The 26,020-nt window shown below is 37.8% G+C and overlaps 1 protein-coding gene across 1 annotated transcript; it reads right to left on the bottom strand.

Annotated features, from left to right (window-relative positions):
- Positions 1-3,995: 3,995 nt before the first annotated feature.
- LOC138942873 (uncharacterized) lies at positions 3,996-8,546 on the bottom strand. The gene is made up of 3 exons (XM_070313335.1): positions 7,945-8,546; positions 5,458-7,746; positions 3,996-5,004 (listed from the first exon to the last, which is right to left on the bottom strand). Exons 1-3 carry the CDS (start codon positions 8,544-8,546, stop codon positions 3,996-3,998), a joined length of 3,900 nt encoding a protein of 1,299 aa, XP_070169436.1.
- Between the last annotated feature and the right edge of the window lie 17,474 nt (positions 8,547-26,020).

Below are 26,020 nucleotides of genomic sequence, written 5' to 3'. Positions count from 1 at the left end.
ATAGTCGTTCAAAGCCGTTCAATAGCCGTTCGATAGTCGTTCAAAGCCGTTCAATAGCTGTTCGATAGCCGTTCAATAGCCGTTCGATAGTCGTTCAAAGCTGTTTAATAGCCGTTTGATAGTGGTTTACATATTATAATAATAATATATTATTCATATTTAAAAGACTTTAGATATTTGCTCGTGGAAACATGCTAACTTTTGTTTTCTTATCAAGAGCTGAGAGTAAACGTTCTTCATAAGTAATACATCTCCTACTCTAAAATGTTTGAGACAATGTCTATCCCGTTATGTTCGTCACAGTGTTTGACAGTCAGTTGGAAGTGAGTGACGAAAAGTTTGTGGTAAAGAACGGTGAATAAAAATGTTTCGTCTTAATTTGGTAAGTAATGTTCAGTGTTTTGGCATGTGTGTGCGACATTATATGTGATATTTATTAATCAATAATATATTTTAGTTCGTGCAAATTGATGTCATCCACCGACGATACATGCGGTGGATGAGAGGAGATTTGCGTTGGGCGCATGCAAGTTTGTGGGGAGATACTCGCGAAGCCCGCGAGTGTGCATGTGTGCACCCAACGCAATACGAAGACATCTTTTTTTTGCGACCTCTTTTCGGCCTCGAACCGTATGAAGAAGAGGAGAATTGGGAGCCGGAAGAAGAAATGTTGGAGGAGGTGAATGAAAATTGGGAGGAGGAGGAGGAAGAATGGGAGGAGGATTGGGAGGAAAAGCTTGCGGCTCCAGGACGATAATGTAAGTATCTATTTTAAAAAATATTAAATATTAAAAATTAAATTTATATTAATATAATGTTTTTCTGTTTCAGAAGGAGCGCCCCCTATATATATATATATTTATTATTATTATTATTTTAACACACACACACACACACACACACACACACATTGTAATATACACAATTATTAAATAAACATTATTATTATTATTATTATTAAAGTATCGATTATTTCTGCACCTTCTTCTTTCCTTTTCCTACATGCATGCTTCGCGCTATCTCATCGGTACATGCATGCCTCGCGCTATCTCTCTCTTTATCTCTTTCTTCCGCGAACGTCATCCTTTTCCAACACCAATGCGGACGCTATCCTTCTCCCTCGTGCCTGTGATCGCCTCGCACTATCCTTCTTGCACCGCCTCGCGTATGCTCTCTCTCTCGCACCGCCTCGCGCTATCCTTCTCTTACACATTGCGGACGCCTCGCGCTATCTCTGTCACACCTACTCGCGGCATCGTACCTTCGCGTTCCCTCTTCCCCGCAGCCCCCGCGCCAACCGTTCCGCCGCGGTCCCCCTCCCCCTCTCCACGGACCCCGCGCTAATCGTTTTCGCCGCGATCCCTCTCCCTCCTCTCCGCGGCCCCCGCGCCTACCGTTCCGCCGCGGTCCCCCTCCCCTTCTCCGCGGACCCCGCGCTAACCGTTTTCGCCGCGATCCCCGTCCTTCTCTCCGCGGCCCCCGCGCCATCCGTTCCGCCGCGGTCACCCCCGCGTGACGTCATTCCCACTCCCGTGACGTCATACCCCCCCCGGACGTCGTTCCCACCCCCCCGCCACGGTTTCCCCTCACCCCCCTCAGAGAACCTTGGCTTAGAACCCGCATAGTATCACTACTACCATCACTTATAGATCCTGCAAAAATTAAAAATTATTGAATGAAATTTTTTCAATGTTAAAAATAAAGAAAAATATTACCTACCATATTGACCAATGTCAACCCAAGTAAATTTAAATCGAGCATCACAAGCTGCCAAAAGAACAATGCTGAAGTACTGTTTATAATTAAAGTATTTTGATCCACGTTTGGCGGGCAACATATTTTAATGTGCTTCCCATCTACTGCGCCAACACAATTAGGAAATTGCCACTTTTGATAAAATTCCTCAGCCACTTTTGTCCATTTTCTTTGATTCATTTCTGGAAGATACGTGGGATGAAGTGCACTCCATATAGCTTCACATACTTGTGGAATAATTTTGTAAGCTGTAGATCTTGCTATACGAAAATCCCAGGATTGTGTTCGCACAGCATTACCATGAGCAAGATAACTATAAAAAAATCATAATTGTCAAATGTATAATATTCAAGATTTTGTAACATTTCGTAAATGTACTTACGATAGGGTTAAAGCAAGGTAAACCAACAGGTAAAGGTTTTCTTATACAATTTTCAACCTTTGGCAAGAATGGTGATACAAGTTCAAGTAGTTGGTCAAATTGATGTGGCCACATGCGAGTAAATTCATAAAATTCTTCGTGATCATGATCCTTCATGTACGCGAATATTTTATCGTAATGTCTTTCTATCTTCCGAGTGCGATTAATCGGTCGGACTCACCACCGCCTTCGTTTCTTTTCTGCGATATTCTTTTTTGCAAGATGGCACAAATTTAATGCTGTTATATTTAATATCAAAAACATAGCAAAAAGTAAATTATTACGATCTCCATAGTTTAGATATTTTTTTATACACTCAAAATAACCTCTAACGAGCGTTCAATGCACGAAGTATATCAATAGGAAACAATCTTCTGTCTCGTTTGAATTTGCCGCGTCTTGATCATGTTGCGCCTACGGTCAATGTAGACAACAATCTTGCTACTTAAGTTGCGTCATGCAAATACGTAGTGCGTTTTCTCTGCGTCTGCGAGCTGCGTCTGGTGTGTTGCGTCTTATGTAGACGGGCCTTTACTGTAGCGCTACGGTGCGCTTGATACAGAGTTAATGATCGTACGCTATACTCTCACAGTACCAGTAGAGTACCAGAACGAGAATGCATTTTTGTACCGGCTTCTTTCCCCTTTTTTCCTCATTAGGCTCCTTTTCTTTTTATTAAAGGTTATATATCAAAATTGTTTTAATTATAATTAAATTATAAAGAATTTATTCATTAAAACAGTACATCTATATAATATAATAGTACACATATTTAACAATAAACTAACATCAAAGTTATAATGTCCCACTCAGCAATATAATTGTAAAGTAACATTATGCCTCGTATATAACATTTGTTGAGTAGGAAATTATAACATTTGCTATTATGTTATTACTGTTACTTTGTGTTTGGAATGTATATATGTGTATATGTGTATATAATTTATATAATTAAAAAATTATATATCTAATTAAAATAAAATATGTATATTGTAGCCGCGCCTTCGATTTACACGTCCACATTAACAGAATTTATTTGTTTCGCCGATCGGAGAGATAGGACGTAATTGATTTGTCCGGGTTTAGTTTGTTGAACAGTATTTATTCCTTTCGACACCAACTCCCGGACCGTCTTAGGTAATCGCACGCGACAGCAAGATATGAGCGGACACACGAATTATCGTTTAATTATAACTTTATGAGCGTGAGGCGTTCGGTGTGCTCCCGGTGAAGGCTTGCGACGAAGTGTCTTAACGAAAAACTTTCTCTTCGATCCACGTACAATAGTCCTGGTTGATACGGGTACTACAAAAAATGAGGAATTTCGATCGTTCGATTCCGAGAGCCAATCGGCTATCGACAACGAGGTGTTTGTCAGAATCGAACGATACGAAGAAACCGCAAACACGGAATGAAAACAAGGCTTCGCACGTAACGTCTCGCTTTAGAACGTTCGAGAAACGAAATTAATAATATAGTTTATAAAACGCTTACTTTCTTGAACATCCCGCTCGCCTCGTATACCGGGTAGGTTACGAAATAACTGGTTAAATCCTACCACTATAATCGATACACGACATCTTAATGATAATTCTCGATCAGACGGTCCGAAGAGTTCTACAGCAAATTTTTCAACATACAATAATAGGAAAGAGTACAGATAAAGATCATCGAAATACATGAATCAACTTAATCAGTAAATCTTAGCATAGGGTTATTTACATAAGCGTTCTTAGAGTAGATATATGTACATATACAGAGCGTGACGATAATTAAAGTCAAACTTAATTATTAACGCATAAAGAAAACGCAAGTTAATTTAAGAGCCAGTGTCACTTGATATCGGTAGCTGACAGATCTGCGTTATTGGTCGCTTTAGAGTGGTTTTGGCAGTACGCAATGTAACTACTCGGACATGCCCATCCGATCCCGGATGTACGTCTAATATTCGGGCAAGTTCCCATTTCGAAGGAGGTGCCAAATTATTTTTCAACAATACCAGCTCGTTAATTTTGAGCTCCGGTTTGTTTTCTTGCCATTTACGCCTTTGTTGCAATGTATGCAAATAATCAGAAGACCAAGAACGCCAGATCTGCTCTAAAATCGCACGCACTTGCTGCCATCGAGACAGCCGATTCGAATCGATATCTAAAACAGATTCTTCAGGCGGACTTACTAACGGACGACCGACTAAAAAATGACCCGGAGTTAACGCGGAAAAGTCATTCGGATCATCATGTAACGCGGAAATCGGGCGGGAATTTAGGCAAGCCTCGATTTGACACAGCAGCGTAGCGAACTCGATCTGCGATAATGTTCGGGAACCAATCGCTCGTTTCAAATGAAACCTTAATCCTTTGACACCGGCTTCCCAAAGTCCGCCGAAATGCGGAGCAGAGGGAGGTATAAAATGCCATTTTACGTTATCATTAGCTATAGCGTCTTGTATTTGAGGGTCGGCGACAAGTCGCTGAAAGGTAGTGTTTAATTCGCGGTCCGCGCCTTGAAAATTAGTGCCGTTATCACTGTACATGTCGGATGGGAGACCGCGACGGCTTGCAAATCTCCGAAAGGCGGAGAGAAAACCGTTAGTAGCGTAATCATCTACGTATTCTAAATGGACGGCCTTTGTCGAGAGACAAATAAAAACGGCAACATAATATTTTTTGGATCGTTGACCGCGGCCGACTGACGGAATAATATTCATCGGCCCGACGTAATCGACGCCTGTGTGCGAGAACGGAGCCGAAGGCGTGACGCGGGGCTGGGGGAGATTCCCCATCAGCTGTTGCGAGGTACGTGCGCGTTCGCGTACGCACTTTACACAACTACGTATAAGAGATTTTACACTGGTGCGCGCTGAAATTATCCAATAATTTTGGCGTAAAATTCTTAACGTTAATTGAGTGCCTCCATGAAGAGAGGCTTTATGAGCTTGAGCGATTAATAAATCCGAAATTCGATGTTTCGGTAAAATTATAGGGTGCCGTTCATCATAACTGAGTGACGAATGGTCAATCCGCCCGCCAAGGCGAATTAATTTATCTTTCCCGAGAAAGGGGTAAAGCGATAACAAAGAACTGGATCTTGGCAGTAAACTTTTATCGTTTAACGCTTGAATTTCGGATGGAAAATGACGTTGTTGCACGTAACGGAGCCAAAACAAGGAAGCTTCTTTGAGTTCGGCAGCGGACAAGCACGTCGTATTCACGTTCGTATTGGTCGCGCGACATTTTAGATTATTAATAAAACGTTGCACGCGTGCCGTGACTCGAATTAACCTCCTCCATGTAGAGACTTCGTTCGGTAATTGCCACTCCAGATTATGTTGAGCATGACAAACGATCGTATTTCGCGTTTCGGTTTCGATTATCTGACGATCGGCTTCAAGTTGATCTTTTAATTTATCATGGATCGGCCACGCGGTAGAAGGGGAACTCAACCAGGCAGGGCCGGCCCACCAAAGTTTGAAATCGCGGAGTTCAGCGGGTGACAAACCTCGCGACGCGCAATCCGCTGGATTTTCTTTAGATGGGACGTGATTCCATTTAATCGACGGCAGCCGAGTTTGTACTTCCGATACGCGATTCGCCACATAAGTAGTCCATCTGCGTAAATGAAAACCGCCTCGCGCCATCAATTTCGTAAGCTGATCGCGACTTTCCTTTAGCGACGGAACTTCATCGGCGCCAAATAGAACGTCGTCGACGTAAATAGAATCTTGTACTATTGTTTGTGCTTTTGGAAAGGAATGACCTTCGTCGATAGCTAATTGATTGATAACGCGCATGGCTAAATACGGAGCTGGAGCAGTACCGTATGTAACTGTAAGCAATCGATAAGATTGTATCGGAGAATTAATATTAGATCGCCAAAAAATCCGCAAAAAATCGACATCGTCTCGATGAACGCGGATCTGTCGAAACATCTTTTCGATATCGGCGGTGTACACATAACGAAATTGACGCCAACGAAGGATAATTGAGGACAAATCGCGTTGTAATTTAGGCCCGGTCATTAAATGATTATTTAATGTAGAACCATTGCTCGTTTTGCACGACGCGTTAAATACTACGCGAAGTTTCGTCGTGCTGCTAGACTCGCGTAGTACCGGATGATGCGGTATATACACCGCTTGGTTAAGCGTCGGATTTTCGTCGGAGACAGATTCCATATGACCCATAAATTTATATTCATTTAAGAAAGAATGATAGGGTTTCGCGAGATCCGGATTTTTTCGTAGGCGTTGTTCTAATTTCGAATAAAGAAGCGCGGCAGTTTCGCGCGAAGCTCCTATATCGAGCGGAGGGTTGGTTTTAAATGGTAACCGTATTATATAGCGGCCGTCTTCGGCACGCTGATGTGTTTCGATAAAATGTTGTTCGCATTTTTTATCTTCTTCCGACAGCGGAAGTTCGGAAGAAATTTCCTCGATCTCCCAAAATTTTTGAAGGAGAGAATCGAGCGAAGAAATTGTTACGCAATTTAATGAAGTCGCGGAACCGGTAATTGAATTAGAAGTGCCGGTAGGACCGGATAATATCCATCCTAAAGCAGTAAGCTGGGCCGTCGGAGTGCCGGTCGGACCATGTTTTACCTTTTGCTTTAATAACGATCCATATAAATCTGATCCGATGAGCAGATGGATCGGATGATTGCTAAACGGATCCGGATCCGCGAGAGATAATTTCCGTAAATGCGGCCAATAATCTACGGTTTTAGTCTTTGAGCCAGCGTATGACGTAATTTTTTGATATACGAAAGCAGTCAAAGAAAAGGTGGAGGAACCTCGCCCATTACAAGACTCGAGAGTAAGAGACACCTGAGATTTCGCTACGCCACTGTATCGTTCGCCGAAACACTGTACGTGGAGGCTCGCGCGGGAACGTTTCGTGCGCATAGTTTGACACAACGATTCCGAAATAAAGCTAACAGCCGAGCCTTGATCTAACAACGCACGAACTTTAAATTTACGTCCTTCGATGGTACGCAGTATTACCCATGCGGTGGCTAGTAACACGTTCGGCGGATTTTTCAGCGGCGAATGAATCGTTTGAACGGAAGCGACGGCGGTCTCGTTCTTTATCTCAGGGGTGGCCGAGCCGCTCGGTTGAGCGTTAAGAGTTTTGTTTTCCAAAACAGAATTTTCACTAATCTTCTGTACTGGTATATTTGATGCACGATGCAAGAGCGTATGATGTGCTCGTCGGCACAAATTACAGCGTTTTTTACTCTTGCAAGAGGTCGGGAAATGGCCGACTTTTAAACAATTAAAGCAACATTTGTGTGATTTGAGAAACTGAGTTCTCTGTTCGACGGATTTACGCTTAAACTCGTCGCATAACATCAAATTATGATTGCCGGAACAATTCAAACATTTTTCGGTGGCTACGTTATTCACCGAGGCCCGATTAGAGCCTTTATTTTTATGAGACGAAGTATCGGCATTTAACTTAGAATGATCGGTTAGTCCTCGAATTCGCAACGTCATAAAATCTCGAATCTCTTCGTACGTCGGAGATGCGGTTGATTTACCGCGTTGCAGATTCCACTCATTACGTGTGCGTGGACTAAATTTTTGCGAAACAATATAGACTAATAAGTCATCCCATTTTTCAACAGGTCTGCCTAAATTTGTTAACGCGGCTAATGACGCGGCAACGGTATCGCGTAAACTTTTGAGTTCGACAGCGGATTCCGTTTTCATAATAGGCAAATCAGCGAAAGCATGAATATGCGCATGAATAATCGCGTTTTGATTATCGTACTCTTCAATAAGTAATTTCCACGCACCATCGTAATTTGCGTCTGCAATCTTAACATGATTAATTAATACAGCAGCTTCGCCCGTGACACTGGCTTTTAAATAATGTAATTTCTGCGTATTCGACAGCGATTCTTTCGAGGCGACGAGCGATTCGAATATTCCGCGGAAGTTTTCCCATTCCGCGAAATTACCGGAAAATTTCGGCAACGGGATGCGTGGTAATTGCAATGAAACCGCACCAGACAATTCGCGGGAAGAAGTGTCGCTTACCGTTGATGCCGCATTTGGGTCGCACCGGGAGAATTTACCTATCACGTCTGCGAGGTAGTCCGCCGCTTCGTGGTAGACGTCCTCGGCCGTAAAGAATTCCTCCTCGGTGAAGTATGGGACTGTACGCTGTTCGTCGGCCGTTGCTATTTGCTGAAGCTGGACGTTGAGACGTTGACACCTTTCCCATAATGTCTCCAAGGCGTCCAGTCGACTCTTCGCCTTGTATTGCGTGACGTTGGCCTTGCCCATTTTCTTAAAGTTGGGGAACACTCGTTTCATCGAGCTTATTGTAATAGATTGCTCGATGAGGAGGCCCTGCAGCGAGTCCGTCATGATGGTAGGCCGATAAGATGAAGCCTTTCAGCAACAATTCACCACCTTTGGGTTGTAGAGATGCTGAAGCGTGACGACTGGTCCGTCGCACGCGGATGTGCGAAGACGCACTATAATTTTCACTTAACAGTGCCGCGCGCTAAAGCGTGCGACAACTATGTGTAACTGCGGATTACGCAGGACGCACTCTGAGGTGCGGAGTGCTAAAGAGCACAAAGATTGCACTTAAGCTGTGCAAAGCGCTAAGAAGCGCGAGATTTGCGCGGCACTGCGGATTACACAGGACGCACTTTGAGGCGTGGAGTGCTAAAGAGCACAAAGATTGCACTTAAGCTGTGCAAAGCGCTAAGAAGCGCGAGATTTGCGCGGCACTGCGGATTACGCAGGACGCAAATAATAATGATACGTTGTGCTTAAGAGCACAACTTTAATAATGCAAAGGGATGCAAGGTTGACTTCGCGCACTTTATTTTCCCGGAAGTCCTTTCAACGCACTCGCGTTGTTATTTACGGCAGCGGAATGCGGATAGATGTTTTGATATCGCGCACCGTCTCCGTCTCGCGATAGTTTTTATAAGTGCTGTTACCTTAACGTGTCAGCGTTCTCACTCGCACTCCGCGAACTGATTACCGGATCACTATCTGTTTTTCCAAAATCCGGCTCGAAGGACCATTTAATGTAGCCGCGCCTTCGATTTACACGTCCACATTAACAGAATTTATTTGTTTCGCCGATCGGAGAGATAGGACGTAATTGATTTGTCCGGGTTTAGTTTGTTGAACAGTATTTATTCCTTTCGACACCAACTCCCGGACCGTCTTAGGTAATCGCACGCGACAGCAAGATATGAGCGGACACACGAATTATCGTTTAATTATAACTTTATGAGCGTGAGGCGTTCGGTGTGCTCCCGGTGAAGGCTTGCGACGAAGTGTCTTAACGAAAAACTTTCTCTTCGATCCACGTACAATAGTCCTGGTTGATACGGGTACTACAAAAAATGAGGAATTTCGATCGTTCGATTCCGAGAGCCAATCGGCTATCGACAACGAGGTGTTTGTCAGAATCGAACGATACGAAGAAACCGCAAACACGGAATGAAAACAAGGCTTCGCACGTAACGTCTCGCTTTAGAACGTTCGAGAAACGAAATTAATAATATAGTTTATAAAACGCTTACTTTCTTGAACAATATATATAAAATTTATATAAATAATTAAAAAATTATAATTAATAAATTCTCTCCGTGTGTATGCTGGGTTTCCTCATGTTCTTTTTCAGCTTTCTCCCGGATGTCCTCGAATCCTGTAGTATCCTCTTCCGGACCAGTACCGTCCATTCGCCGGCGTCGAATAATTAATAAAATTCGATAGATCTGGAATGATTAAATAAATTGATTTATTATAGAAATTAATACTTTTTTATTTATTTGTTATTTTATTTTTTATTTATTTGTTAATATTTTAAATTATAATATTTCTTTATTGACCATATCCTCCATCAAATTTTCCTACTCCCCCAATAGCATCTGCAGATCTTCGTGCCATCTTCTCCAGGATCTGGTCGTCGTCCATGTTGTCTTTAGTTTCGACGGCGTACTCAGCTGTATCCATGTCCTAGTCGAGATTCTCCGTTCCATCTGGGTGTCCATTTTATCGGTGTTTTCAGCTGCCTCCGTATGCTGGGTTTCCTCTAGTTCGTTGGTATCTTCAGTTTCCTCCTGGATGTCCTCGAGTCCTGTAGTGTCCTCTTCCGAATTGTCCATTCGCTGGCGTCGAATAATTAATAACATTCTAAATTATAAAAAAAATTATTAAAGAGAAAAGGCCCCATCCCCGCCTTTTCCTGTGAGGCACCAAACAATGTGCCCCTCCATATTTTACCCTGAAAAAAGAAACAAATAAATTAGGTGAGAACGGCCCTACCCCGCCGTTCTCTGTGAAGCACATCCAAATTTGATACTGCTTCTCCAAGGTAAAACAAAAAAAAACTTACTATTTAACAATAGTCTAGTAGACTACTGAATAGAATAATCTTACCAGTATTGCCGTATAAATCTGAAATAATGAAATTAATTGATTTATTATAAAAATTAATATTTTTTTATTTATTTAAGGATATAATTTCAATAAAAATTATTTTTTTATATTATATAATTAAAATAATTTTATTCTTAACTTTTCCATTATTAATTAATAGTTTAAATTTAATAAATTTTTATAATTATATATAATTACTATAAATTATTATATTTCTTTATTTACCATCCTCCATTAAGTTTTCTTGTTTTCCAACAGCACCTGCAGATCTTCGTCCTGTGCTATCTTCTCCACGGTTTGGTCATCGTCCTTATCCATGTTGTTCTCAAAATCGTCGGCGTATTCAACTGTATCTATGTTCTGGATGTCGACATCATTGTCCTCTGTTCCATCCGTGTGCTGGGTGTCCATTTCATCGTTTTCAACTGCCTCCATGTGCTGGGTCCCCTCAACTTCGTTGGCGTCTTCAGTTTCCTCCTGAACGTCCTCGAATCCTATAATATCCTCTTCCGGGTTGTCCATTCGCCGGCATCGATTTGGTGGAAATTCCCCATTTTCTTCATGAAGAGGGGTTTGTCGTCGTTTCCTATTGTAATGCCATTTTCAAGTTTTAAGGCTTTTCATAGCCTTTTCCAAAGCTTCGTGGAATTCGACGTTGTTGCGGTTGGAAAAATGTTTATTGGCGTTTATGGCATCTGGAAATAAAATTCAGAGGAACATCTTAGTTATCATCATCTAATGTAGAATATGAATAATGACGGATGGTATTTTTTATGAACCTTGACATGCTTGAGCAAATCGACTGTCTCGCAATTTACATCCCCCAGGTCCAGTTTTTCCATTTAAAGTGAGGTGTAATGAAATCTCCTCATCTTCGGGAAATACACTGCGAAAATATTCTGCAGCACAATCAACTGGATTGGCCCGTCCAAAGTAAACGAAGTACCCACCTGTAACAAAATGTTTGTAGTAAATTGAATTAAATATAAATATATATCTAGAAAAAATTATAATAAATAATATATTACCAAATCATTATAAATTTCTTCGTCAACTTCTTCGAAAGCCAAAAAATTGTCTACGGTTCTAAACGAAATCCCTTGTGGCTTAACTGGCCTCCTCACTGCAGACTCTCGCACTAATAGTTTAATAGCCGTTATGTTTTCACTGCAGGAAAAAATGAAATTATAAGATTAAAAATTCATTGATAGTAAGTTGCTTGCTGTTCCTTAGTAAAATATTTACTCGGTTTTCTTTTTAATAGAAATTTGTCGTTCTTCCATACGACATAATTGCGCCGTGATCATTCTGAAATGAAATTGTTATCTTTATTCGTGCATATAGACAATTATTTTTGTTATAATTATTTTTAAAACTTACTTTAGAGATTGCAATATATCACGGAATGTTTCCTTGTTTTTTGTGCACTCTTCTTCATGTCCTTGTTTGGCTGGTAATAGACGATTGCGTTGTACAGGTGATGGTGGTGGTCGTGATAATATTTGTTTATGTTGTGATAGTAGTTTTGATGGTGGATGAATGTTTGTTGTGAATGAATTTGTGGCTGGTGAAGAAGAGCGTGATGATATTTGTTTGCGTTGTGATGATGATTTTGATGCTGGAGGAATATTTCGTGCGAATGATTGAGCAACTGGTGAAGAAGAGCGTGATGAGATGAGCGTATGTTGTAATAGTGCTGATGGAGGGGACATGTATTCATATGATTGTGCAGGTGAGAATGATGATGGAGCTGATGATGCTGGGGATTGAAAATGTTGATATTGTGATAACGGTATTGTCTGTGTCTGTGTAGTTGTGGATATAGTCATGTTTTGTGTCATATGTCCTTGTGTGTTTTTGACATCTTTTCGTTGCAATTCTTGAGAATGCGATGTGCGATATTTTGCAATATCCGTATTCAACATTTGCAACGCTTTCGATGTTAATTTGGAAGTTTTGTCCACGTCTCTTCCTCTCCCTCGTCCTCGTTGACTCATCTGAACAAAAATTTGAGAAAACCCACCTAATGAAGGCTATCTTAATCCGTGGTATGTAGAATGACTGCAACTACCCAGACATTCACAATAGGATCTCTATGCTCTTCAGTGTGCCAACGGCATGCGAAAACATTTACTGTGCACTTCATCAAAATCTATTATAATGACTTCATTAGATAATAAAGAACATCGGAAGACACCTAGTAATGAACCAACATCGAAAAAGTCTTCAACTCTGCAAAACTCTTTAACCGCCAACTGATAATGCTCATGTGAGAGAATGATGCTTTGAACAAGACAAACCTTCGAATTTTGTAATATTACCGTATTATCTTGATTCTTCATATACGAAATTTTTCTGTATCTAAAATCTGAAACTGGCGACTATCTAGCGGAGCATCAAAAACTACAGGACTAACCCACGGTTTACTGGAATGTACCGCTTTCTCAGTTACATTTACAATGTTTTGTGTAACTTGCAGCTTTTCAAGTCGCCTATTTACGATTTGCTGCAAATGTTGATAAGGCTTGCGGCAAACATTGCGGAAATACGTCATATTATTTTCATATGGAAACATGGACAATTCATTCAAAGAACCAAAACGTCTTGAAAAGACAATGAGTAATGTAAAAAAAAATTCTGGACCATATATATCTTCTGCTCTATTCACAAAAATGTTTTATGCTATATGTACAAAATCAAGACGGTCTTCTAATAAGGAAGAATTAACTAGAACTCGAATAGTGGAATGTAATAGAAGAAAATGTTTGTACGCAGCAGAAATTATGAGTCCGTAATAAACAACTGGGCATATAAAAGAAGTTGGCGATTTTTCTTAAACCCTCTATATTTTTTCATTAATTACGGTTTTCGCGAAAATTCCTTAGTAATAATTCTTACTGTAAACGTATCGTCATAATTTCAAATGATCTGGCTGAAAGTTTTAAACTTGGATCATATTTTCCATCAACAAAAACGCTATTTATTTTTGGGACGACACCAAGACAAACGGTGTGCATGTAGTCGAAGACCGTTTGAGTTACCAATCCCATCCCCAAAGTAAACAGAGCAGAATCAGAATCTATATGATGTTCCCCATCAATGTGCTGTCTGTACTCTTCGTCTGTACGGAGCCTGTGCTGAATACCACGATAAGCTATTACTCCATGGCGAAGCCAATTTCCCCAAATCCAACATTTCGAATGCGGAAATAAACTGCCGGTGCCTTTATGATCTAATACAAAAGCTCGTGCAGGAGAATCAGCTATGAAACATCTTAATTCAATCAGTTTTAATTGATTATGAACAACAATTCCTCCACGATTAAATACATCCTGAACTTCATCCACAAAATACTGGAATAATTCCTGCGCATTAATTGGTTTCGATGAACCTCACCAGATGCCTACGATTTCGGGTTTACTTCGAGGAATATTTGCAATCCTAATTTGTATTGGCCACATTTGAATTTTGCCCTGCCCATTTGTTGCACCATATGTGCTAAAGTCTATCATTAAAGTGTTTAGTGGAATCAGTTCCGGAGAGGTTTGTTGAAGAATGGAAAGAATTCCTGTCTCAAATCCTAAATAGAGATATTCACCCCCTGCAATGTTAAGCGTGGGATGCGCGGTCCGTGGAGTCTTTAAAAACGTTTTACTATTTTTTGGCAATGTGGATAAATAAGCATGTGTTCGAACAACCTGTAAAACAGCATTTACTTGTGTATGAAACATATCACTGCGTCAACAAGGCGTTCTTGAAAATTATCAATAGTATTTTGAGGCTCAATATCCACCGCATCATCATAATCTGAAATGGATTCAGCAATGTCTAAAGAATTTAATACTTCATCGATCTCATTAAAAGCAAATTGTATATCATTTGATACATCAAAAGATACAAAAATTCTTTCATCCTCCTTAGTCTGACTGCATTCCGTAAAAATTTGATCTTTGTCGACAAAGTCTGAATTGGCTCTAGCAATATCTAAATTTTGCTATTGCAAACATTCGTTACGTGCAGCTCTTTCTAATTTTTTCAAACGACGACGATGGGCTGCAGATAGTAAATGATAAGGCTTGCGACTGCGCCTATTCGCTAAACGCAACATATCGATGAAATAGAATATGAATGAAAGAAATTAATGAAACAAAAATAACAACTCGAGGAAGAATAAATGAAATCTAAAGTAGAAAAGCCTAAACCAAAAAAAAACAAGTTTTTCTAATTAACTTAAAACTCAATGATATCTAATGAAATCCTGAAAAAAATAAGAATTAAATTATATATTAACAATGTGTTTCCAAATGATTGAAGAAAATAATTTATTATTAGGAGAATATTTCGGAAAATAGTTCTATATACTCAATAAATAAGAATAAGAGAAATAAAATACCTGCAACAAATTATACAAACCTCCTCCGTTGTAACTGGCTCAGCAATCTGATCTGTGGATTAAAAATAAAACAGTATAAAATATATAAAGATTGAAAATACGTACAATTTAACAAATACATTTGTTGAATTGAGTTTTTATTTAACCATTAAATATTATCATCAATTAAGAATTCATAATGATGTATTGACAATATAGATCGAAAATTAAACTATCTTGTACTATGAAATGTAAGATTAAAATTAATATGTTTCTAAGCAGATGAGCAGTCGTCTGTTCCATTCTCCCCTGAATAGTGAATTAGATTTTAAAAAAAGTTCTTTTGAAAAAAGACTCCTAAAGTTCTACACAAATAAATATGTCCAAAATTATTAATACACCAAAAAAAAAGAAAAATATTTAAGGGAAATAGATGTGTTTAGAAATTAGAGATTAATGGATAACTTCAGAGTCACAATTTGGTACATCTTACAATATGTTTAATTTTTTAATAAATCAATGAACAACATATCAATGAACACACTCAATGAACAATTTATTCAGCAGAACAAACTACTCAATAGCAATTAAACATGATTGGCTCTTACTTTTAGAACAAAGAAATTAATGTCGAGTATTGACAAGACACTCAGTTGTTGTACTGTTGAATGCAGCTAATGTTATTATTTAATGCCGAAAATGATCGTGACAAATATAAAACTGTTAAAAACGAAATAATGTGCATAAATCTTAGAACACATATATACAGGATATATATTTGTACATATGTATATACTGGATACACACGCGCGCGCGCGCGTATGTTTTGTTTGTTGTTTGTGTATATAATTGTAACACGGTTACCTCGCTCAACGCTCGGATCGGCTCGTCGGTGTCTGGGTTCGAGAGGAGGGGAGATTCAAGCTTACGAGAACACAGTATAGGTAGAAAGGATAGTTTATTTAGAATAGAAGCAAATATATACAAAGCAGCGTGCAGGGCCAGGCGATGTCGATCAGCGTGCGAGGTAAAGCGGCGAGCGCGAAGCGGTAAGCGGCAAGAAACGCAAGGCGGCATGCAGCGGTAGCGCAAAGTGGACGCGGCTTAATCTCTACGGCGCGGTTATAACTAGCAGGCTTTTAGGACTAGCAGGCTTATTTCTAGCGGACTTATTATCAACAGGCTTATTACTACGGCGCGGTTAGAACTAACGGGCTTATAGCTAACGGGCTTAAGACTACGGCGCGATATCTACAAGCGACTTATCAACTAGGGTCAGGCTAGGTAGTTCGGTATTGCCAGCAGGCCTTGGCAACGGAAACCGGCGAAATCCGGTAGGGCTAAGCGAAACCTCAGCCTGGATTGGTGGTAGGAGCCGGCGAAACCCGACAGGGCTAAGTGAAACCTTAGCCCGAGGATCGGTGAGAGGAGTCGGCAAAACCCGACTGGGCTAAGCGGAGCCTTAGCCCGAGAGGTAGTAGGTACTGGTCAGGTCGGTGTCGGGACAGGATCTGGTCCCGATGTCTCGGCAGACCGGGCTTATATACCCGGCCGGCGCCCCCCACTATGCTGTCGGTCCGGGAGTGGGGTCGATTCCGCGTGGGGACCGCGAGAGAGATAGGGCGAGTCGAGAGCGAGAGCACATGCCAAGCGAGATAGTGCGCCTAGTGCAAGCGGGACGGTGCGTGTGGCATGCGAGCGAGCGAGAGAGCGTGCGCGATGGTCGTGCAAATGGGATAGGCAGAGCAGGATAGAGTAAACGAGGCGGATGTATTACAATAGATATGTATTTATGTATGCGCCGGTGGTAACGGCTGTGGCGTTACATAATTATTAATGCATCACCTTTAAATTTTGCATATCAAAATTTTTAACTAAAAGCTTTTAAACAAAAATAAACAAGAGTTGAGATACATTCAAAATGTAAAAAGTTTTGGTGTAAAACGTTTGTCCTGACGTTAAAATATATTCTTTTAACAGTGTGTAATCCATTTTATGTGCCCTATTATTGTATTACAAATTATCAGAAGTGGGATTAACGCATATTGTTAATTGATTTAAATGTCATTTATGATCAGTTGTGTCATAAAGTGTGTTGCCGAATCGGTCATAGCTGTGTGCATTTAAGAAGACCTAAAAAATACGCTAGAGATTCAGGACAGAAATTTAATTTAATTTATAAGCAAAGAAATTCTGAATCAACATCAATTATGACAGAACGCGGCCAAAGAAAAGCTCTCCAAATTTGACAAATGTTGAGCTCAAACAGAAACTAAAAGATTTAGGCTTACCTACGAACGGAAACAAAGCTGAATTGTTAAGCAAAATCATGGAAGCAGATCCAGAAGATACCTGAATGAATGAAGATGATGTAATCGAGCGCCACGATAGCACCGAAAAAATTGCATAAGCATCAACAAACAACGCATCAAATATACGCGATGGCAAAAATTAAACGGTATTATGACGAACGGAAATATTGAATTTCGATTATGTCAAAAAAATTAAATTTATGCGACGTGAAAGATCATTTATGGAACGTGAAATGGAAATTATGAAACGTAAGAAGCTTCTACGAAATACACCTTCTTCTTCGAATGGATATGAAAGGATTATAAAGTTTCATGTAAATATTAAAGCAATTAGTGAATTATTAAATGAATTCTCAGGTACTGATCTTAATTTTGAGCAATGAAAAAAACAATTGAGATTATTGTGTGTCACTTCCGAACTGGACGATAATACCTCAAAAATTTTTATTGCTTCTCGATTCAAAGCAAAAGCACAAGCATGGTTTCATTCAAAACACGAATTATTACTAATGGACGTAGATGAAATTTTACAGCAGATGAAGACGATGTATGATTACCGTGCAAATAAAGTAGATCTACGCAAACAATTTAAAGCAGGCATATGGCAATCTACTAAAAGTTCTCTTGATTATTATCACGACAAAATTAAAATCAATAGAGTACCGATAGTAGAAGAGGAGTCCTAAATTATATAATCGATAGTATTCCAGATCATCAAGTGAGAAATTAGGTTAGAATGCAAAACTTTTCATCAATATCTGAGCTGCTACAAGCATTTAAGAAAGTCACAATTCGATCAGATACTGGTTTAAATCAACGATTAAAATCAGCGACCGGTAATAATCACGAAGTAGAAACGATTAAAAATGAGGCGAAGATGGATATAAGAACCTCAAGACATCAGAAAAAAAATGTAAGTTTATTAAAGACAATAAATGCTACAATAAATTTGGTCATCACATTAATCAATGGAGACAACCCACGAGTGGGAAAGAATCTTGTTTTACCTGTCGAGAATTTGGACGTGGCAAAGGACTTCAAAGAGAGGGCCAGGAAAAGAGAAATTGCTAATATCAAGAACGTGGTTAAGGAAGACGATTTCCAGAAGAATGTTACTTAGCAGATAAGCAATAATAATATCAATTATATTTTATATTTAAATACCTTGCTAGATATTGGTACTCCAGATGATGTATTTTTTAAATTAATAGAATCAGGCGATGTATCAGTCTATTTAGATGATATTCTGATTGTATTAGAGACGCTGGAACATCAAATTAAAATCATGAAATAAGTTTTCCGATTATTAGTACAAAATAAAATAGAATTAAGATTGGATAAATGTGAATTTTTAACTACAAAAATAGAATATGTGAGTACGTAATTACGTGAATATGTAATTACAAAAAAAGGGTTACAACCTACTATGAATGGCATAACAGCTATATAAAAATTTCCTATTCCTCGAAATATTAAAGATGTACAAAGTTTTTGTACATCTATTATTGGTTTGAGTTCTTACTTTTGGAAATTTATAGAAAAATTTACATTTATTGCCAAACCGTTGTATGAGATAATTAAGCATAATTTTCTTTTTAATTTAGTGCAAAAGAATTAGAGGCATTCGAAACAATAGAATTTAAGTTCAAGCTCCATTATTAGCTATTTATTAGGTTAGGTTAGGTTTTAAAGGATTTAATTGAATTACATTGCGATGCTAGTTTATTAGGGTATGTTGCAATTTTGATGCAAAGAAAGTCGGATATGAAATTTTATGTATTTTGGAAATTTCATTCTTGTATTTTCCTGTATTTTGTATTTTGGAAAAGAACTTCTAATACTGAAAGTCGTTATCATAGATTTTAATTAGAAACACTCGCTATAATTTATGCTTTACGATGTTTCAGAGTATATATGTGCAGGATATAAAATTCAAAATAGTGATTGATTGTGACTCACTTTGAATAAAAAAGATATTAACCCCGAATTGCATGTTGGATACTAAATTAAAAACTATGACTATGAAATAAATATGAGAACACCGATCAAAAAATAAAATACTGTTGTGCCTCCGGAGAGGCACGGTAGTTGGGATCGTTTACCGGAAGGAATTTGGGAATTCGGGCTCCGCCTGAGAACTTTATTTAAATAATTCGGACACTTTCCACATTAAATAAATATATTAATATCTATTTTATTTGTGACTTGATTACAATGTTCCCGCACTTTCGCTCGCGTCGCGTATCACGATAACGGATATCTTAACGTGCGCGTGTCTAGAATCGAGTTTCGGTCTCGAGACTCGCCTCTCGCTTCTTCGTATATATTTCTGCCGACTGCGTGGCTATTCAATATTATAATAATTATTGATACTCGTTTTGACACTCGCGGTTGTTAGAGATATTGCTCGCGTAAAGGAATAAAGATTGCCCGCGTAATATTAATTAATGATCAAGACTGCCCGCGTAATATTAATGGTAAAGACTGCCCGCCGTTCGTTAGCGGTGGGCCTTTTTATTAACTCCCCTTGGCTTCCCGGGAGGGGGTCGTTTAGCGACAAGGCTGTGTGTCATGTCGCTTGATTTTGGCAATCTCCGGATGCAAGCTAAGAAGTTCTAAGTAGGACTTCTTTGCTTGCACTTTCGCAATTTCTTTATTCCTTTTTATTTCGCTTTTAAGTAGGACTTCTACGTTGCATTTTCGCAATGTCCTTCTTCCGCTTGCCCTGATTTCCGCGTTTTCGCAATGAAATGATTGCACGGTCGCTCGGGCTTAGCGCGTGGCTTGCGTTGTCAGCGCTTTGTTTGGTCAACGCTCGTAACGTGATCTGTATTCGCGTTACACGTTGGGCAATTATATAAAATAATATGTATTTAGAATAATATATTTAATAATTCGTGTATAGCCTGTTCGGGCTATAACATTATATATATATATATAATATTGACATCGATTGATGCAATCCAATATATGTGTATATGAATGCGAGTATATATCTGATGTGATACTAATAATATGACGGCAATAATTAATCCGATAATACTGTTGTAAATCTTTTTCTTGGTTAGCCGCTACAAAAGGTAAATTTTTTGTCTTGTTTTTAATTAATTGCGTACATGTATACATGTATGTAACTATGCAAAAACAACACAACAAATTTGTCTTTATATAGCGGCTAACCAAGAAAAAGATTTACAACAGTATTAATTGTTGCAGTCATTATTACCATCACATCAGATACATACTCGCATTTATATACATATGTATTTGATCGTGTCGATGTCAATATTATATATACATATATTTTTTGCCTAATTTTAACTAACCTTTTTTTCCTTGCGCTCCCTTTCGGAGAGGAATTGTCTCTTTGGAACGGCGACGTCGCCGACGTCGCCGTTTTCGCCGTCGTCGCCATCGCCGTCCTTGTCCTGGCCCCGGCCGCCGTGGGCCTGGGCGGCATTGTCGCTGTCGCCGTCCCCGATAATCCGGCAGCCCTATGATCCGGCAGGCTAGTCGTACTTCGGGCTGAAAACAAAAAAAATATATTAATATAATAAAGGAAATAAATAGTATATTCTCTCTTTACTTTGTGTCTCTTTATGTTTTATTTACAGAAGAATAAAAGAGAATATATAAGAGAAAAAGGAGAAGAAAAATATAGAAAAAGAATGTTTACATTATCAGTTTACATTATTGTTATTTATGTAGCGTTATATATGTATACACAATATATATGGATACACAAATTTCAATAATATATAACTCTAATAATGTTAATTAAATATATTTATAATAAGATAAAGTATTGTACTTACTTTGTCTCAGCTTTGTCGGCTTCATCTTCGTACGGTGGACGGTGCACGGTGGACGATCTCAAGACAAATAATGATGTTTGGGCCGATTCCGGGCACGTGCGCCGTTGCCACATGGCACAGTATCGAGAGAGAGAGGGAGAGAGAGAGAGAGCGAGAACGAATAAGGAGCAAGCGAGATAGCTAACATGAAAGAGTTCCGAAGTCTCGCTCGCAAGGCTCGCTTTATCTATAATCTCTCGCGTTATAGGGTGTTAGAAAAGTCTGGAAACGGTCAAATATCTCGTAAACAATGTTTTCGTAAAATATAAATAATGTTTTTATGTATAAAATTAATTTAGCAATTATTTTATATTTAAAAAAAAAATTGCAAAACAGTACCTGCGCATATTAGCGCAGGTACATATCCGGATGGTGCGGACGATGCGGGGGCACATATCCAGATGATGCGGGCACATATCCAGATGATGCGGATGATATAGGGACTATGGGGATTGTACGGGGGGGTATTATCTGCAGATAGCGGCGACTCATACTTTAGTCGGGATTCGAACCCGAGTGTATGCGGTAACATACAAGCCTGCACTTACCACGTGCGGCTACTGATCATACCGATATTTATTGTATCAATACTGTCATTTATGTTACACTTACATATGTACATAAATATGCATCAAATATGTATATATATCATATCAAATATGTATATATATCGTATAAATCATATTACACAAACTTTATCAAATATGTATATATATCGTATAAATCATATCACACAAACTTTATGGTTTGTATAAAAGATTTGCTGTCTCAGCAGTGAAAATTTGAAAGCCTCATCCGATAGCTGTGACTTGTCCAAATAAATATTTTAAAATTATTATTTTCTTATATATTCAATTCTTTTATATATTCAAAAATAATTATGATACTTTAATGAAATTTTGGCGATTAAAAATGACACGAAACACGACATAAATGGGATAATTTTTAGTCAATTATATAATTAAAATTATGATTACTGATTTCATTAAAAATAATCCGATTTATGTCGTGTTTCGTGTCATTTTAATCGCAAAAATGTAATTAATCCATTACAATTATTTTCAGACATATAAAATGCGAAATACAAAAATTTTATTTTCTATAGTAAGATGACATATATACGTGAAAGATTACAGATAAAAGGAGTCACGCGAGCGAGGCTTCGGAACTCTTTCATGTTTGTCATCTCACTTACTCCTTCATTCTTTCTCGCTCTCGCTTTTGTCGACTCTCCAGTATCGGGGATCTTTCCTTATCTACAAAATATAAACATCTTTTAAATAAAAAGTGAAACTTGTATTTTCCATTTCATCTGTATAAAAATAATTATAATGGATTAATGAGATTCTTGCGATTAAAATGACACGAAACACGACATAAATCGGATAATTTTTAATCAATTATATAATTACAATTATGATTACTTATTACTTAAAAATATTACTTAAAAGTATTACGTTAAGATTATCGAAAACTAAATATTTTACGATTTTATTTTTTATATCAAAATATATCAAATTAAGATATAAAATAATTCAAAAAGTACTTAATGAAAAATACTTTATTATAATGTTTTGAAAAGCTCTCGAGATAAACTATAAGAATATGCAATAAAAAAAAGGGGTTTCCATTTAAAAAATACAAGGTGATCTTATCTTGACCTTGGCAATGCCACCCAAGTTTGAACTCATAGTATCTAGTAAATAAATTTTTGGAAACTCTACAACTTTTATTGTATTTGAAACATTTTCTTCGAAAATGCTTAGTTTTCCAGATATTTCACTATCACGGTACTTTTTATACACCCTGTATATATATATATATATATATATATATATATATATATATATATATATATACACATATACCAGGTATATAAATATGAAACCGGAATTTGCCCATAAATGGCCCTAGCTGTCAATGTAGTTACCGTCAAACCGCCATTGGCGCCATTTTCTTGTTTTGACATTTGATAAAGATTTTCAACTCACAACAATACAAGTTTCATACAACAGCATAGTTTTTAATAGCGTTGAACATGTCGAATTTTGTGCCTGGAAACTACGATTTGCGGACAACATTGATTTTCTGTTACCATTTGAAGAAAACTGCTACAGAATCCCATCGAATGCTGTCGAAGCTTACGGTGAGCATGCTCTTGGTAAATCACAGTGCTTTGAGTGGTTTAAAAAATTCAAAAGTGGCGATTTTGACGTGAGAAACGAAGAACGTGGAAGACCACCGAAAAAGTTTGAAGACAGCGAATTGCAAACATTGTTGGATGAGGATGACGCTACCGACAACAAATGATCGATTTGAATCAAACTTTGCGTGAAAAACGACCAGAATATCAAAAAAGGCAACACAAAGTGATTTTGCTTCATGATAATGCACCATCACATACAGCAAAACCGGTCAAGGAAACGATTGAGGCGTTTAGTTGGGAAATACTTTCGCATGCGGCTTACTCACCAGACTTGGCTCCATCCGATTACTACTTATTTGCATCGATGGGACACGCACTTGCTGAGCAGCACTTCACTTCTTACGAAAATGTACGAAAATGGCTCGATGACTGGTTTGCCTCAAAGGAGCAACAGTTTTTTTGGCGTAGCATCCACAAATTGTCAGAGAGATGGGAAAAATGTATAGCTAGCAATGGGCAATACTTGGAATAAAATATTTTTTATCATTTTCATACAATAAACGTGTATTTTCTATACAAAAATTCCGGTTTCATATATATATATATATATATACATAACAAATATTTTAAAATTAAATATCTAATCAATCTCTTAAATTTGTTTCTCTTTCTCCTTTATTTGTATTAAATAAATTGATATTTTCAATAAACTTGTCTAGTATATAAAATTACATACAATCTTAATATTTGATAAATGTTTTTTGTATCATACATAAATATTTTGTTTAGAAATTCAATATTAAATTTATTTTGCATATTTATGTTCAATTATATTATAGACAGATTGTTTCTAATATAATTTCATCAATTCCATTTAATATGCATAAAATGCATAAAAATTTAATTTTTCAGTGAGTTTTACATACAGTCTTTATAATTTTTAATGTTCTTATAAATTTTTTTTTTTTTTAAGTTGTTGAAAAGCTTACTATTTTTACTTTATATTGCGGCCAAAGAGCCTGATGTCAGAGCCCACCGCAATTACTTTTCAAGGATTATAAATATGTTTTCTCGCGAATGCTATACATGGGCACAATCAGTACCGCCATTATGTTGCGAGATGGCTCTGCGGTGAACTTTTTCCGCAGTTAAGTTTCTGCCACGGAAGGCATATAAGGCGATTAAACGCTTAAAATAATAACTTTTATGTTGAAAATATGTGGTTTATGTAAATTATAAGGTCGTTACAGTTTTGATGTGTATTGAAATAAATAAATATATATATATATATATATATGTATTGTCCGCTGTTAATTGCCAACTGTATATTTTAAAGACTTGATTTTTGATGAACAAATATTCTCGTAAATTATTCTTGTTCAAAATAAATTTATATTGAAGCGATTATAAATGATAAAGATTAATTTTGAAAATGATTCTATTTGTATTGATGCGTTTGTGTCGAAAACAGGACACATAATTATTGAGAATTTATTTAATTTATGTAAAATAAATATATAAAATAAAGAAAATCGGGATAATTAAGAGCCAAGCGCGGTTACATTTCCCATAATATTCTGATTAATAATTATTTATTGTAGTAAATTTTGAACGTTTTGTTCCTGGATCGGACCATCATCTTCAGTGAGTGCTGTACAAATAGACAAAAAAAAACATGTGGATCAAATAGTATGTGAACAAAAAAAAGACATACGGCGGTTACATACGTATTAATTAAAGTATGCGCATATCTTGAGTCACGGCTCACAGTATCGATGGGAAAATGAGAAGAATCTTCCTCCGGTGCCAGCCGTGAAAGAAGAAATTCCTTGAGTCACACGAAGGACCATTCTAATTTTCTTTTTAAGACCTAATGTAACACATGTATGGAAAGTATTAAAAAAGAGAAATATAGTAAAGCGTCGGAAATGAAACGGAAGCGATTCACCTCAACATCAAGAACATCGCGGGCCAATGAAAGCAAGATACTACTATCGGCTGCTAAATCAAACTCGCGTATGATAATGTCAAATATAAAATGTTCGCGTATGACATTGTAACAAGAATAAATAAATAATAAACACAGACTATCCGCAAGAAGAGAAAAATAAACGTCTATGATATATCATCGTGCGATGAATATAGATTTTTAAATTATTGATAAATTTTCCGTGATATACGCTTGATGCAAGCGCTTCGTGGAGATTTAAACTGTTAGTTTGTCGTTTTATAAAAATCATCTCCGACATCAAGCGCCTTTCATATATGTGTTCTTCATCCAAGACTTCCACAATATCCCATTCAAAAGCGTGATTACTTAACCTGTAGTGCGTCGATAACAGAATATTGTGCGGTTCTTGTGATGTGGTTTCGATGTTCCGCTAATCGAATTTTTAGAAGTCTGCTTGTCTGACCGACATAAGATGCATCGTAGTTCTTGCAGGAGATTTTGTAGAGATTGCGTAGTTCTTTTGGCAAATTGTTTTTATCCACGTAGAGAAATTTGCGCAATTTGTTCATGCCGGTAATAATTTGATAATTCTGTAAATTACGGACCACAGACCTAAATCGTTCCGAAATAGTTGGAACGTATGGGATGTTAAAAAATGCATGATGTTCAGAAGTTTCGTCGTTACTAATCGTGGTATCCGTCTTATCAAATTTATTGTGTGTAAATGACAGAGATTTTGAGCGCTCTTGCAATATGTTGAATATGAACGTCAGTGGACATCCGTTTGTTAGTAGCATAT

The sequence above is a fragment of the Polyergus mexicanus genome, unplaced genomic scaffold, assembly GCF_030449975.1.
Source record: "Polyergus mexicanus isolate NDT 795.1 unplaced genomic scaffold, iyPolMexi1.0 SCAF_24, whole genome shotgun sequence".
In the NCBI taxonomy this organism is placed as follows: Eukaryota; Metazoa; Arthropoda; class Insecta; order Hymenoptera; family Formicidae; genus Polyergus; species Polyergus mexicanus.
The sequence above is the reverse complement of the archived record's forward strand: the minus strand, read 5'-3'. Positions and strand labels throughout refer to the sequence as shown.